We start from the raw sequence: 12,758 nt of genomic DNA, 5'->3' as shown, positions 1-12,758 counted from the left end.
GAAATGCATATTTTTAGAAGAAAGCTGTGCAGGGTATACTAATTTATCTCAATTCGGGACCAATTTATTTGGTTTTAAATCTTTGTGCATTATAAAATGCTGTAGGTCTGAAGGAGTTAACCACTTAATGTGTAATGTTAACTTAGTAAAGTCTGTACCATATGACAAAGGGCATTTTAAAGATAATATATACGCACTATTTGTTTCTTAAATATGACAAAATACACAATGGTAGTGAAGTGAAACTTTAAAGCACATTATCTAAAAACATCTATTTTCCATCACCAATATTCAACCTGTCATAACTCACTGAAATTTAGAGATATAAATCTGCTGAACATAAAAATTACAATGGGAGAAAATCCAAAATTTTCAACAAGAGGTCCCTTTTTGCATTCCATCTCACACCTATGCTTTTAATTCAACAAACTTTAAAGATGGAAGCAGAACCAGTCTACAGTATTAACTCATTGTGGTGTCATTGTCTGAAAAGCTAATTTCAGAACTGGCTATATACTACAGATCCTCCATTAAATTTTGGCAATGAAGCAGTGCAAATACCATTTCTTCAGCTGATATTTTGGTTGCTGGAGTGAAGTATATTGAGCTTTCCTTGGCACCTTATTGTCAGTCTCAACTCACTCTGTGGATGGCTTGATAATAGTGCCAAAATATCAGTTGAAGTGATAGTATTTGCAAGGCTGCATGCCCAAAATTTAATGGATTATTCATTATACTGCAAGTTAAAAATGCACATTATAGATCATGATTGTTCATCCATCTGTTCTATAAATGTGTGTATGTTAGGTCCAGCCTGCCACTGCAATTGTAGTTGTCTTCTAGTATAATCCACATATCAGAATAAGAATTCCATTTGTTGATACAAAATACTAATGACAACACACAATATTTTGATATGACTTCCTGTGTAGGAAGAGCACATTATGATTTTCATTAAAAGCTGTTTCCAGCCATGGAGACAGTTGTAATTTATAAATAAGGGCAGTCCAAAATTGCAACTCAAAATTTTAATTGGTTACAAGACACAAAACACTGATGTTATTGTCAATTCAAGTGAATTACTAATACTTGTGAGTAACTGATGAACAGTTAATGACTGTCTCTGAGCACTGACAACACATATGTGTAACATCAAAGTTACATTACTTTATTTGTGTTTTATTTGGTTTATCTAGTTAAATGCAATGAGACAAACATCTGTGTTTTATTTGGTATGGTTAACTTAAGAACAAGGGACCATATAATGCCCAAGTTTACAATGCACAAAAGCAATGCAGTGCAGGAGTGACTTGTAAGTGGTACTCAGCATAAGTAAATAATGATGGCATACATGACTGAACATGTGTCTGTTAATATGATTTATACTGTAAGGTGGAAAACAACATATGTTACATTAAATTGCACAACTTTAAAGAAGGAAGAAAACACATTTAAAATACTGTTATATTTTATAATACACATAAATTCCTGTGTGTTACAATAACTCATTATCTAAATGAGTATTTTCTAATCAATTAATAGAAAGAGGTATTTTTATACAAAAAATAATCCGAGACACCTAACTGTGAATCTCAAGATTTCTATGTCAATGTATTTATCAAGATGAATTAAAAAATATTTCTCAGAAGCAACCAAATGCTTCATAACAGTATTCACCTTCTCAGAATTTAAGGAATATTAATCTCAAATTATCATTTATTTATTAAATATTTTTATAACAAAACAACAATATATAGTTACAGGGTACAATAATACTTCTGAAGTCATGGTGTAAATTCTGTCACATCCATTTACTGGAATACAGCAATGTCGTGAATAAAATGAAATCAAATAAAGTTTCAGTGTGGATCTCTTTATGTATAACATAAAGAAACTAGACTTCACAGAAATTCCTCTCCTACTAATACTTTAAAAGTGAAAATAATGACATTTCCATTTACATATCTCATTTCTAAATCATCAAGCATTTATTTCTTGCATCTAGAGTAAATATTCCAACAGTATTCTACACAAATAATTTGTGGAAGTTCTAATAAGTCTGCAGCATGGCTGATTTGTACTAGTAATAGTTAAAATGACTAGTTAAACTTCCTCGTAAGAATGTAATCTGTTGCTTGTTCAGCTTATCAGTTGTATTTAGTCAATCCGTATCTTTCTGACATGGTATGGCACTCAAAAATGTGACAAAAAGCTAAAATTACAAAAATATAAATATATAAAAATTCACTTAAAGGTAATACCTAAAAAAATACAAAAATGAATCATTTGTCCTTTCCCAAAACATGATGAACTGTTCAGGACAAAATCGTAACAACAGTAATGCAGTAAATAAATATCTGTGCTTAATTTCCTCTTATCATTCAAAGTATTCATCATACAATAGCTGCAAATCTTCAATGAAATAAATGTATTTGTAATGAAGTTGCCTGTGTTCATATATTACAAAACAAGGAACAGTAAAAATCACAAATTAACCACATGAGAGATTAACTACCTGTCATACAATTCTCATACATATTCAGTTGAAAAATTAAGAGCTTTCCTATGAGACTGATGCCTTACACATCACCTTTTGCTTAGTTTAATCATGTTCTTCACAGAATCTTTGTTGTATTCATTCAAATACATCTTAGTAGAAAGAAAGTCCTATTTAAAAAATGTACTTCTTTCACATATAAAGACACAGACAGTAGTCAAAATGTCAAATATGACATCAAAATTTTGTTAGTAAATATATTTATTTTAACAGCTGGAGTGACAGTCTTTGGGTCCATTAACTACTTGAATCAATAAAATCCATAAACAAAATGATGACAAAATGTATGAATTGAATTCAGCAACTGGCAATTGGATTACTATTTTTCATAGGTAATTTTCCTGCTGCTCTTAAACTTTTTCAATAAGTTCATCAAACATAACTGTTTCTAGAGAGATGCCAGTTAAAAGAATAACAACGTTACTGACAATTTCAACAGTGACATACAAATATATAAAAATCTATAGCAATAAACTCCACCTTATTTTATTAATAACAATAAATCTTCTAAATGTACTGGATTTCAAGTAATGTTAAAAATGAAAGTGAGTGCATGTAATATAATATGAGCAAAAAAGTGAAAAGATAATGCAAACTGTATGAACATAAGCAATTCTTGGTTGTTTTGAAAGTTGTAAAACCCAAGTAGTTCACACAAGAAAACCCATTTAAACACAAATCCTATTTTTTTTAAATTCTAAGATTCATTTGCCAGGAACTGAAGCCAAATTAGCAGGAAAGGAAGGCCAAGGTAATGGTAAAAAGAATACATTTTATGATTTTTTAAATGGGAAAATTAGAGTTTAATTGTTTGTTGACATCAGGGATGGAGTACAGTTGGACACGATGTAGAGATAAAATGACTTTGCTATTATCCCCTTCGGACTGATTTTATCATATGCAGTGCTCTTTCTTGGTCCCTATCTCATGCTTTCTTCTGCTTTGTTCTTTATCTTTGTGCCTATCTACTCTTCTCTGTTGACAGGATTCCTTGTTGTGTGTCTTAATGTTTTCACAGTGCAATAACTGATCCATTAAAATTTGGGAGCGCAGCTGCATCTTCTAATATTTTGGCGAGAAACCTCTTGGCCATTTTCAGAGTGAGCTGACTGATTGAGATTACAATAACTCATTTCATTGTTGTAAACCACAAACACTTAAGCACCAGAGACACTGATGAGCAGCAAAGACAACACATAAACTGAATCTGTGCCTAAATGTTTGTACCATTCTGTGTTATCAATGCTGCACTTTAAGAACATCTTTGTGAAGAATTTAATTAAAAGATATGGGAGTTACAACCTGGAAAAATCACGAATCAAGTAATTTCTTTAATAAACTCACAAAGATGTTTTTGCTTAAAAGAACTCCTGAAATTTAATGAATTCTAATGCCATTTTGTTTCTTTTTTCCCTGTATTCATTCCTCAATTTATTTAACTATCTTTTTCAGTTTAATTTGTGTCACTTCTGTTCTACCTGTTTTCTCGTTTATGTGATTCATCATTTTTTAAAATTTGTTTTCATTTCTGCCTCAATTTTGCTTCTCAATTATGACTTCTGTTTGGTCAATAGACTGCTATTAGCATCAATCATAACTCTGTATTCTGTTTGTTTTCTATTTTCACCTAGTTTGTTTTAAGCTTCCATACGAGAGTTAAGTTTAGGAAAAAATAAGCGCCATGTTCTTTGGAGTTTTGACAGGTTGTGGGTAAATGTCTTCCATCCACCAGGATCTAGTTTTAATTGTCATAATGACAAACAAATTATGGTTAATATCTAACCTCTATGTCTAATGAGCAAGGTTTTATTCACAGTCTGCACTTTTTCCCTGTGCCACTGAGTGCAATTTTCTATATCCCTTACACTTATGGAATACATTCACATAACTGGTGACTATTTCTTTGACAGGATAGGCGAAACTTTACAAATACAGGCTGTATATACAAACAGTGATTGTTTCATTTAATCTGCAATGCAAGCAATTTTTCCACAACTGATAATACAAGAAGTCTCATGATCATCTTTTCAATACTGTCATAAGCTTGATGAACTTTTTTTAAATTAAAGTTGCAAAGTAAATTCAAAAGATATAAAGCTATAATGCAAAAGTGTCAAAATTTAAAAAGTACATATGCTAATTAATTCAATACTGGTACCATTAGAACTACCTAATTAAAAACTAGTCTGCTAGGAACAAGAGAAATATTTGTGTCCTGCAAACAGTTTCATTTAACATCCCCAACATTCCTTTGAAGATGACAAAAAAAAAAAAAAAAAAAAAAAAAAAGGGAGTCTTGTCAGAATGCCTGCTTATAAAAGTTAGAGTTATAACATACTGATAAAACTCTCTCCAAATTCCAAACATGAAATACTTCACACAAAGGAGAGTTACTTAATTCTTTGTGATGTGCTAATTACATTTCATTTTTAATTATTGTCAATCACTTACATCTCCCTCCAAAATTACATCTTTACACACACTACAATTAAAGCAATTCATTACTTTTGTCGATATCTTACAGCTGCTTGCAAATAAAAGTAAAATACATTTTTCTCTCAAACAAAATATGAGGTATATTCATGAGGCATAACACCTCTACGTGGATAGAAGGTGTGCTTCACAGAATAATTGAGCAAGTTTGTAATGTTGGAAGTATATATGTCTGCAAAGCGAAACAAGCGCCTTGAGAAATATGTAGGGTTGTGGTAAGTTCGAAAAACACTGCCAAATTGTTCATTGAACACATTCTTGATCCTGTGCCTGCAAGTAGAAATAAAAAATGTCAGCCTTTAAATGCAGCCAATAAATGCAGCTGTTAAATTATATACAGCAAAACAAATTTCTTTTTCTTCAAACATAATACAAGCATAAACAACACTAAACAAGGTACAAATAATGATCACACAGTTTAGAAATTATTGATCCAAACACCAGTGGATTCATATTATTTCTTGTTGCTCAGTCTCTTAGCACTGTTGCATGTACTCTCTTCCCTTGTACAATAAACTATTAATTTTGGAGTGAAATATTGCATTGGACAGTATTACAATTTGTATAAAAAGTTAAGTAAACTTGTATAAACATCCTTGATAAATGTATGATATTTATACAAAAAAAAGAAAAAAATGCTTGGCCACAAAATGTGAAAGAAGAAATGGACAAACTCTTTTTCTGTGTTCAAAATTGCATCTTGGAGAAACAACAGTGTTACCCATTTCACGGTCACTTTTCCTTCATTTTTTAAAATTTTATCTATGGCAGAATCATGTATATGTCAGTAACTTTCCAAAGAAGATCAAGGACTATCTAGTGAAACTGAAATATTATTTATTGATAATCTAATAAATTAAATCTCTGAAAAACATTCTGTATTTTCATCAGCATTAGAAAGCCTATTCAAAATTGTTGCTGTTCAATAAATTTACAATAATGAATGTTTTGAATTCTTGCTCTGTTGTTTATAACAAGTACTATATAATACTAAAAGATCAAGTAAAACACAACTGACACTGTCAGTTTATTGATTATGGGAAATTTATCTTCCTCTCAGCTGTGCCATTTTTTTCTAATTAAATTTACACTGCAATTTATTTTTGAATTATCAGATTTCGTCCTAAGGCAAAACTCAGGTACTCATGTGTGTTAAAGTACCACTTCTGGGACAGACAGGTGCACTGACTCCAGATTGAATGTGCCCAGTGGATTAACAATAAGGGTCAGTGTGCCTGTCAGCCTGAGAAAAATTTTTACTAGCAAAGAGATAGAGGGGCTGGCCAGTACTCACCTCAGTTCAGTACAACCGATAGATAACACAATACAGAACAGAAAATTTACATTCCTAGCTTTTGAGACTTTTTTCCTTCATCAGGGAGGGGAGAGGGGAAAAAAGGGAAGAAGGGAAAGTGGATTCAGTTACTCTCAACCCAGGTTATGAAACAACAGCGAAAGGTAAACAGGGAGGGTAGCAAGGATGGAGGCATGGTTGTCAGAGGGAAGCCAAAGATATTCTACTGTTAAGTACTGTGCCAGCTTCAAACCAAAGAGGATGCATACAGAAGTAAAGAGGGATATAGTATAAAGATAAACACAACTATGTAGGATGAAAAGATGCATGAATGGCTAAAGAGGAGAGAGAAAAAGAAGAAGACTGAACAGTAAATGGGAGTGAGGTTGGTTAATGTAGGTTCAGTCCAGGGGGATGGCGGGATGAAAGGATGTGTTGGAGTGCAAGTTCACATCTCCGCAGTTCCAAGGGACTGGTGTTGGGTGGGAGAAGCCAAATGGCACGCACGTTGTAGCTGGTTCCTAGGTCCCTAGAATTACGCTGTACGGAATGCTCTGCTACTGGGTATTGGACATCTCCTAGGCGGACAGTTCGTCTGTGCCTGTTCATGTGCTCCGCCAGTTTAGTTGTCGTCATACCGATGTAAAAGGCTGTGCAGTGCAGGCATGTCAGCTGATAAATGACGTGTTGTTTCAAATGTGGCCTTGCCTTGATTTGTGTATGTTTTACCAGTAGCGGGGCTGGAGTAGATGGTTGTGGAGGGATGCATGGGGCAGGTTTTGCAGCAGGGTCGGTTACAGGGGTAGGAACTGCTGGGTAGAGAAGGTGGTCTGGGAATATTGTAGGGTTTGACAAGGAATATAAATTTTCTGTTCTGTTTTGTGTTATCTATCGGCTGTACTGAGCTGAGCTAAGTACTGGCCAGCCCCTCTATCTCTTTGTTAGTATTTGTTTCACATCTTTATATGAGATTTTCCATTAATCATTGAGAATGATTTTTAGGCAGATTTAAAAACCTTTTGCTCACTTTCAAATGAATAAGGCTACATACAGACAGTTGGGGTGCACATATTTCGTCCTAGGTGATAACAGTGTGGCAGTAGGAAGGGCATCCACCTACCCCTTAAATTAACCTTGCCAAATCTGTTAATAACCATGCCAACCATGCACCCAAATGGGACAAAGGCACAAGAAATTATAAGATCCTAAGGCAACTGCAAGAGATGCTCTGAGTAATTCAAATTCTGCCAGTTGAAGTTCTCAGTCAATAATGTAAGACAATATTTGTGGTCAAAGTTGCATGAATGAGGTCACTTGAGTGGCCAGCATGAAAGTAGAGTCTTCAAGGTCACGGCCGCTGCCTTCCGCCAGCAGGGGCTGCGGGCTGTGATTCACCCCGCCTCTCGGCTTTGTTGCCATGTAGGTACCATTAGTGGTGCGGTAAGTCAGATCAGCTGAAAGCTCAGTGTTACCACAGTTTATGTTAGACTGTGGTGTTACCCTGCCATATCGAGTGTTCATGTCTGATCTCAGTGTCTTACTGTCTTTGGAAAGGTTGTACGTGTGTTCGGTGTTGAACAACAATGCAAGAGCAGCGGCCTACTTGTAGTACTCCTCCGGTGAGTATAAAGGGCGGAAAGACATTCATAAACAATCGAAAATTATCATACTGAATGTACTCAAATTTTTTACTGATCTGGCCGACAATGAAGAAGCGAGGAATAACTTAAATTTTGTGCCAATTCATAAATTTAATGCTAAAGCATGTGGCGTCTCCAAGTCAACTGTAGGCCATATTAGCAAATCTGTGTCATTTGCAGAATCTCTAGACATGAATTAGTGTTTCGATTCTCCAATAAAGGGATATGAACATGAATGGAAATCAACCAACGTTGACGATTTTTACAAAGAGCTCATGCGTAGAACTGTACTTGGATATTACAACAGAGGAGAGTATCCAACAGCTAAAAAAGTACATGCTGACTTCCGTGAAAAAATTAATTACTCGGGCTCGAGACCTTTGTTCTTCATCTTCTCTGCTCCCTTGGTTTCCGATTCAAGAAGTGTAATGACGGACGGAAATTCTTAATGGAATGCAGAGACATTGCAGCAGCAAGAGCGAAGGTTTGGCGTACAATCCACTTCTTGCATGTACTTGGATGAAACTTGGATTTCACATAACCACACCCATAAATATATATGGCATGGCTCCCAAGGAAACTGCGCCTTGAAAGTGCCTACTGCCTGCTGATTAATCACTGCCCACACTGGCTCATTTACCACAGGCTTCATACCAGAGGCCAAATCCGATTACCATTCAGAAATCAATGGAGAAGTTTTTAAGAATTGGTTTATTCAGCTGTTGTCTGCACTGGAAGAAGGGTCAATTATCGTGATGGAAAATGCCAGCTACCACTCTATTCAGATAGAAAAGCTGCCACATTCAAATTGGTGCAAGGCAGATATTATGGAGTGGTTAAAGGGAACGAATGTTTCATTTTCAGTATGAAATGAAGGCTGCGAATTAGATCAACTGGAATATGAAGTGGGACACCAAGTGGTACGTCTACCACCATATCACTGCCTGTATAATCCCATTGGATTGATAAGGGCCCAAGTAAAGTGAGAAGTAGTGAAAAGAAATACTACTTTCAGACTTGCTGATGTCGAGAAGCTAACACACGAAGCTCATGACAATGTTACTCAGCAGGACTGGGAGAGGTGCATAAAACACACAGAAGCATTGCAACAAACTGATTTCTTGAACCAGGGTTTAAGAGACACCATAATGGAATCTGTGATGATACACATGGCTGAAACAAATGACAGTGAGTCTGAAGACACGAAGCCACAAGATCCTTCAGTTTAGGTAAGTGCCGTCTATGTAAAAACCTGACTTGATTTAAATATTTGGCTATTCATTTCAGTTATAGAGGACATACTGCAAATTTTTTTCCCTTACAGTAGATGTCTGATAAATTTATCACGAGTAGTGATGATTAGTTTACTCAACAGTAACTGTCAGTTAAAATAAGATTGTCAACTCTGCATTAATTAACAACACTTTTTTGTAAAAACCTGTATTGAATGTCTTTACATTCAGATATAATCTTGCTGCATTCGGTTTACTTGCACATTCGAAATTTAACTCCTTCGTTTCATAGGATTTACTGGCTGTTTTGTATTAAGGATAATGCAGTTCATAAAATGACAAAACATTGTGGCCCTTCTGTATCGACTGTATATATAAAAAGTGCTGTAACATCTCTGATTCTCTGAGAAAAGCATAGAAATCTATGATATTTGATGACCTTTACAAAAAGCTAGAACATAGAATTGCATTACTTTAGTAAGACAGAGGATAGTATCCGATGGCTAGAGAAATAGAGGATAATGTCCGAGATAAACTTGATTGTTCTGGCCAGTCACTTCAATGTACTGTCTTCTCTGCCCACTTGGTTTTTATTTCAGAACCTGTAATGATGGACAAAATTTGTAGCACAAGACAGGAACATTGAAGTAGTAAGAACGAGGTTTTTGTGTACTAAGCACATATTGCGTGCTGAGAGTAATAGGCTTACAGCAAATTTAGATAAATTTGCGTTTCACAGAACCTTTCAAACAAATATTTTGCTCAACTTCAGTGAAAATATTGGCTTCAAAATAACTACAGTTACTTTTGTATAGTATATATTGTCATTTTGATTGATGGATGCATGTATTAGCTAGCAGTAAAATATTTTCGGGAAGTAGGGAATATTTTCAGTCATATTAAAGTGAGCCGTCTGAACAATACTCTTGGCAACGGGCTACAACGATTCGCGCGCTGCTACGCACGGAATATCATGGAAGTAATTTGCCTCTGTATGTGATACGACACAATAATGATGTCTGAAATCTTACCGAAAATAGTTTTGTAATTTTCTTAACAACTTTCTCGCAGGAAGTCTCTTCACAGTCCTACAGATTGAAAATTCTTCAACGACAACATTTTTTGCTACTCAGTTGGTACAGTTTCACACCTCTTATAATATTTTATTTTTTATCTCAATACTTTTATGTTCCCAAAATAAAAGATGCAGCATATGCATCTGTAAACTTTGAGGATGTTCATTTTTTTTCAGTCCTTTGACATTAGTGATTCTCCTACTACCACTGGTAAAAATTATTTTCCTCCCAAATTTCTCATAACATTAGTTCTCCAGATCTCTTCCATAGATAAAACACTCTTTTATGATTCTTAAACTAAGTATCAACAATAGTTAAACTTTCTCTGTGCAAAATTTCTCCAAGTGGCATCACATTTGATTTCTTCCCTCCTATTATTTTTTCTGCTTTTCCTTGTACTACTACTGAATGCCAGTCTCCTACCACAATTAAAATTTTGTCTCTCTCCCTCCTTCCACAATAACTGCCACCTGTTCAAATTACACCAGTCCTTAGCCCTCATTAGCACAGTCCTGCAAAACCATATCAACCAAGCCCAAAGCTCCCTGCAGTACCTTCTCCCCATCTGCAGAATTCTCCTGCTATGGAACCCCTAATTCCTGGAACCCATATCACATATTGAAACTATTGCCCTCCAGGAACTAGAGCAACATGCACAACGCCACTTCAGAAAGCTCTCCACCCTGCTCACTTCCTACTCCCGCCTTGGAGTACCACTGTCCACCCCCTCTACAACAACCTCCAAACCTCCTCCACATCCCATCCCCTCACAGCTGACAAACCCAGTCTCACAGAACTACTACATTTACCCCACCCTCCAAAACTCTCTTCCACCATCCACAGAATCCAGAATGCAAACAGAACCGAAACAAAGTAATGAACCTGTCCTCCAGAAGCCTTAGCCTCACAGAAATATCAGTCCATTCCAAAGGCCTCACCTTTTGCCCCACTCCCAAATTCAGTCATGTGGACTTGTTGAAGACTTTCTCTCCTTCTCCCAGTCCCTACAGTGGAAACAGTTTTTCGCCACCAACCCTACCAACAACAAAAGACCAATGTTGAACCCTGCCTAACTCGGTTCACTGCTCCATCCAACTGTGATCCACCCTAACTGGCCTCAAATCACACCCTGTTAACTTTACAGTGTTTCTTAACCTCATACCTTGCCTCTTTAGCATTCCCCAAATGCCTCAACATGCAAACTAATCTTAGTTTCGTGGAAAGAAATGCAGTCCACCTTCTAAAAGCTGGTCCCGACCTTATAATCCGATCTGCAAATAAAAGCTCCACCACTGTGTTTTCGAACCACAAGGATTATCTGGCAGAAGAAATCCACAGCTGTCAGATACACCCTCCTACAAACCTATCCACATGGCCCCATTCCAGAAATCCAGGAGGATCTCATCACTCCTCATATCCTTAGCCCCATCCCAGAACCTCTCCCCAGAGTCCAATTCTCTGCTCACCCTTACCACACCCAACCACCCAGGATGCCCCATTGTGACTGGTTACTGTGCCTTTACTGAGAGAATCTCTGCTCTCAAAGATCAACACCCTCAACCTATTACCTGGAACATACCCTCCTATATGAAAAATACCAACCATTTTCTTCACCGACTCTCCACATTTCCTGTCCTTTTACCACATGGTGCCCTGCTGGTCACTACTGATACCAACTCCCTTTACATTAAATTCCCTAATGCCCATGTCCTTACTGCTTTGAACACTACCTTTCCCAATGCCCAACAGATTCCAAACCAACAACCTCCTTCCTAGTCGCTATGACTAACTATATCTTCATCCACAATTAGTTCTCATTTGAAGGCATTCTAAAAACAAATCTAGGGTATGGCTATGGGCATCCAAATGGCACCAACCTATTTATAGGGCATCTAGAGGAATCCTTCCTAAGCACCCAGAATCCTAAACCCCTCGCCAGTTTCAGATTACTGATGACATCTTTGCGATCCCGATCGAGAGTGAGGACACCCTATTCACATTCCTCCAGAACCTCAACAACTTCTGCCCCATTTGCTTCACCTGGTCCTACTCAACCCAACAAGCCACCTCCCTAGATGTTGATCTCTACCTCAAAGATAGCTAAATCAGTACCTCCATCCATATCAAACCTACTAACCACCAGCAATACCTCCACTTTGACAGTTGCCACCTGTTCCATACCAAGAAGTCCCTTCCATACATCATAGCCACCCATGGTTGTCGCATCTGCGGTGACGAGTAGTCCCACTCGAAATATACCAAGGGTCTCACTGAAGCATTCACAAACTGTAATTATCCTCCCAACCTTGCACAAAAACAAATCTCCTGTGCCTTATCTTTCCAGTCTCCCACCACCTCCCAAAGCCCCACCATCTGGCCACAGAGGAGAAGTCCCCTCATAACTCAGTACCACCCAGGACTGGAGAAACTGGATTACATTCTCTGTCAGGGTTTTGACTACCTCTC

General features: G+C 36.7%; 1 protein-coding gene across 4 annotated transcripts in view; it reads right to left on the bottom strand.

Annotated features, from left to right (window-relative positions):
• Positions 1-257: 257 nt before the first annotated feature.
• The window catches only part of LOC126354514 (5'-nucleotidase domain-containing protein 3), a 189,415-nt gene continuing 176,914 nt past the window's right edge, over positions 258-12,758 (bottom strand). For all 4 annotated transcript variants that reach the window (XM_050004259.1, XM_050004242.1, XM_050004233.1 and 1 more), the window contains one exon: positions 258-5,320. In XM_050004259.1, the coding sequence (XP_049860216.1) occupies positions 5,116-5,320 (205 nt within the window). In that variant the 3' untranslated portion in view covers positions 258-5,115. The remainder of the gene's footprint in view (positions 5,321-12,758) is intronic.

Source organism: Schistocerca gregaria, chromosome 1 (assembly GCF_023897955.1).
Source record: "Schistocerca gregaria isolate iqSchGreg1 chromosome 1, iqSchGreg1.2, whole genome shotgun sequence".
Classification (NCBI taxonomy): Eukaryota; Metazoa; Arthropoda; class Insecta; order Orthoptera; family Acrididae; genus Schistocerca; species Schistocerca gregaria.
This window is presented reverse-complemented; position numbering and strand designations above follow the sequence as displayed.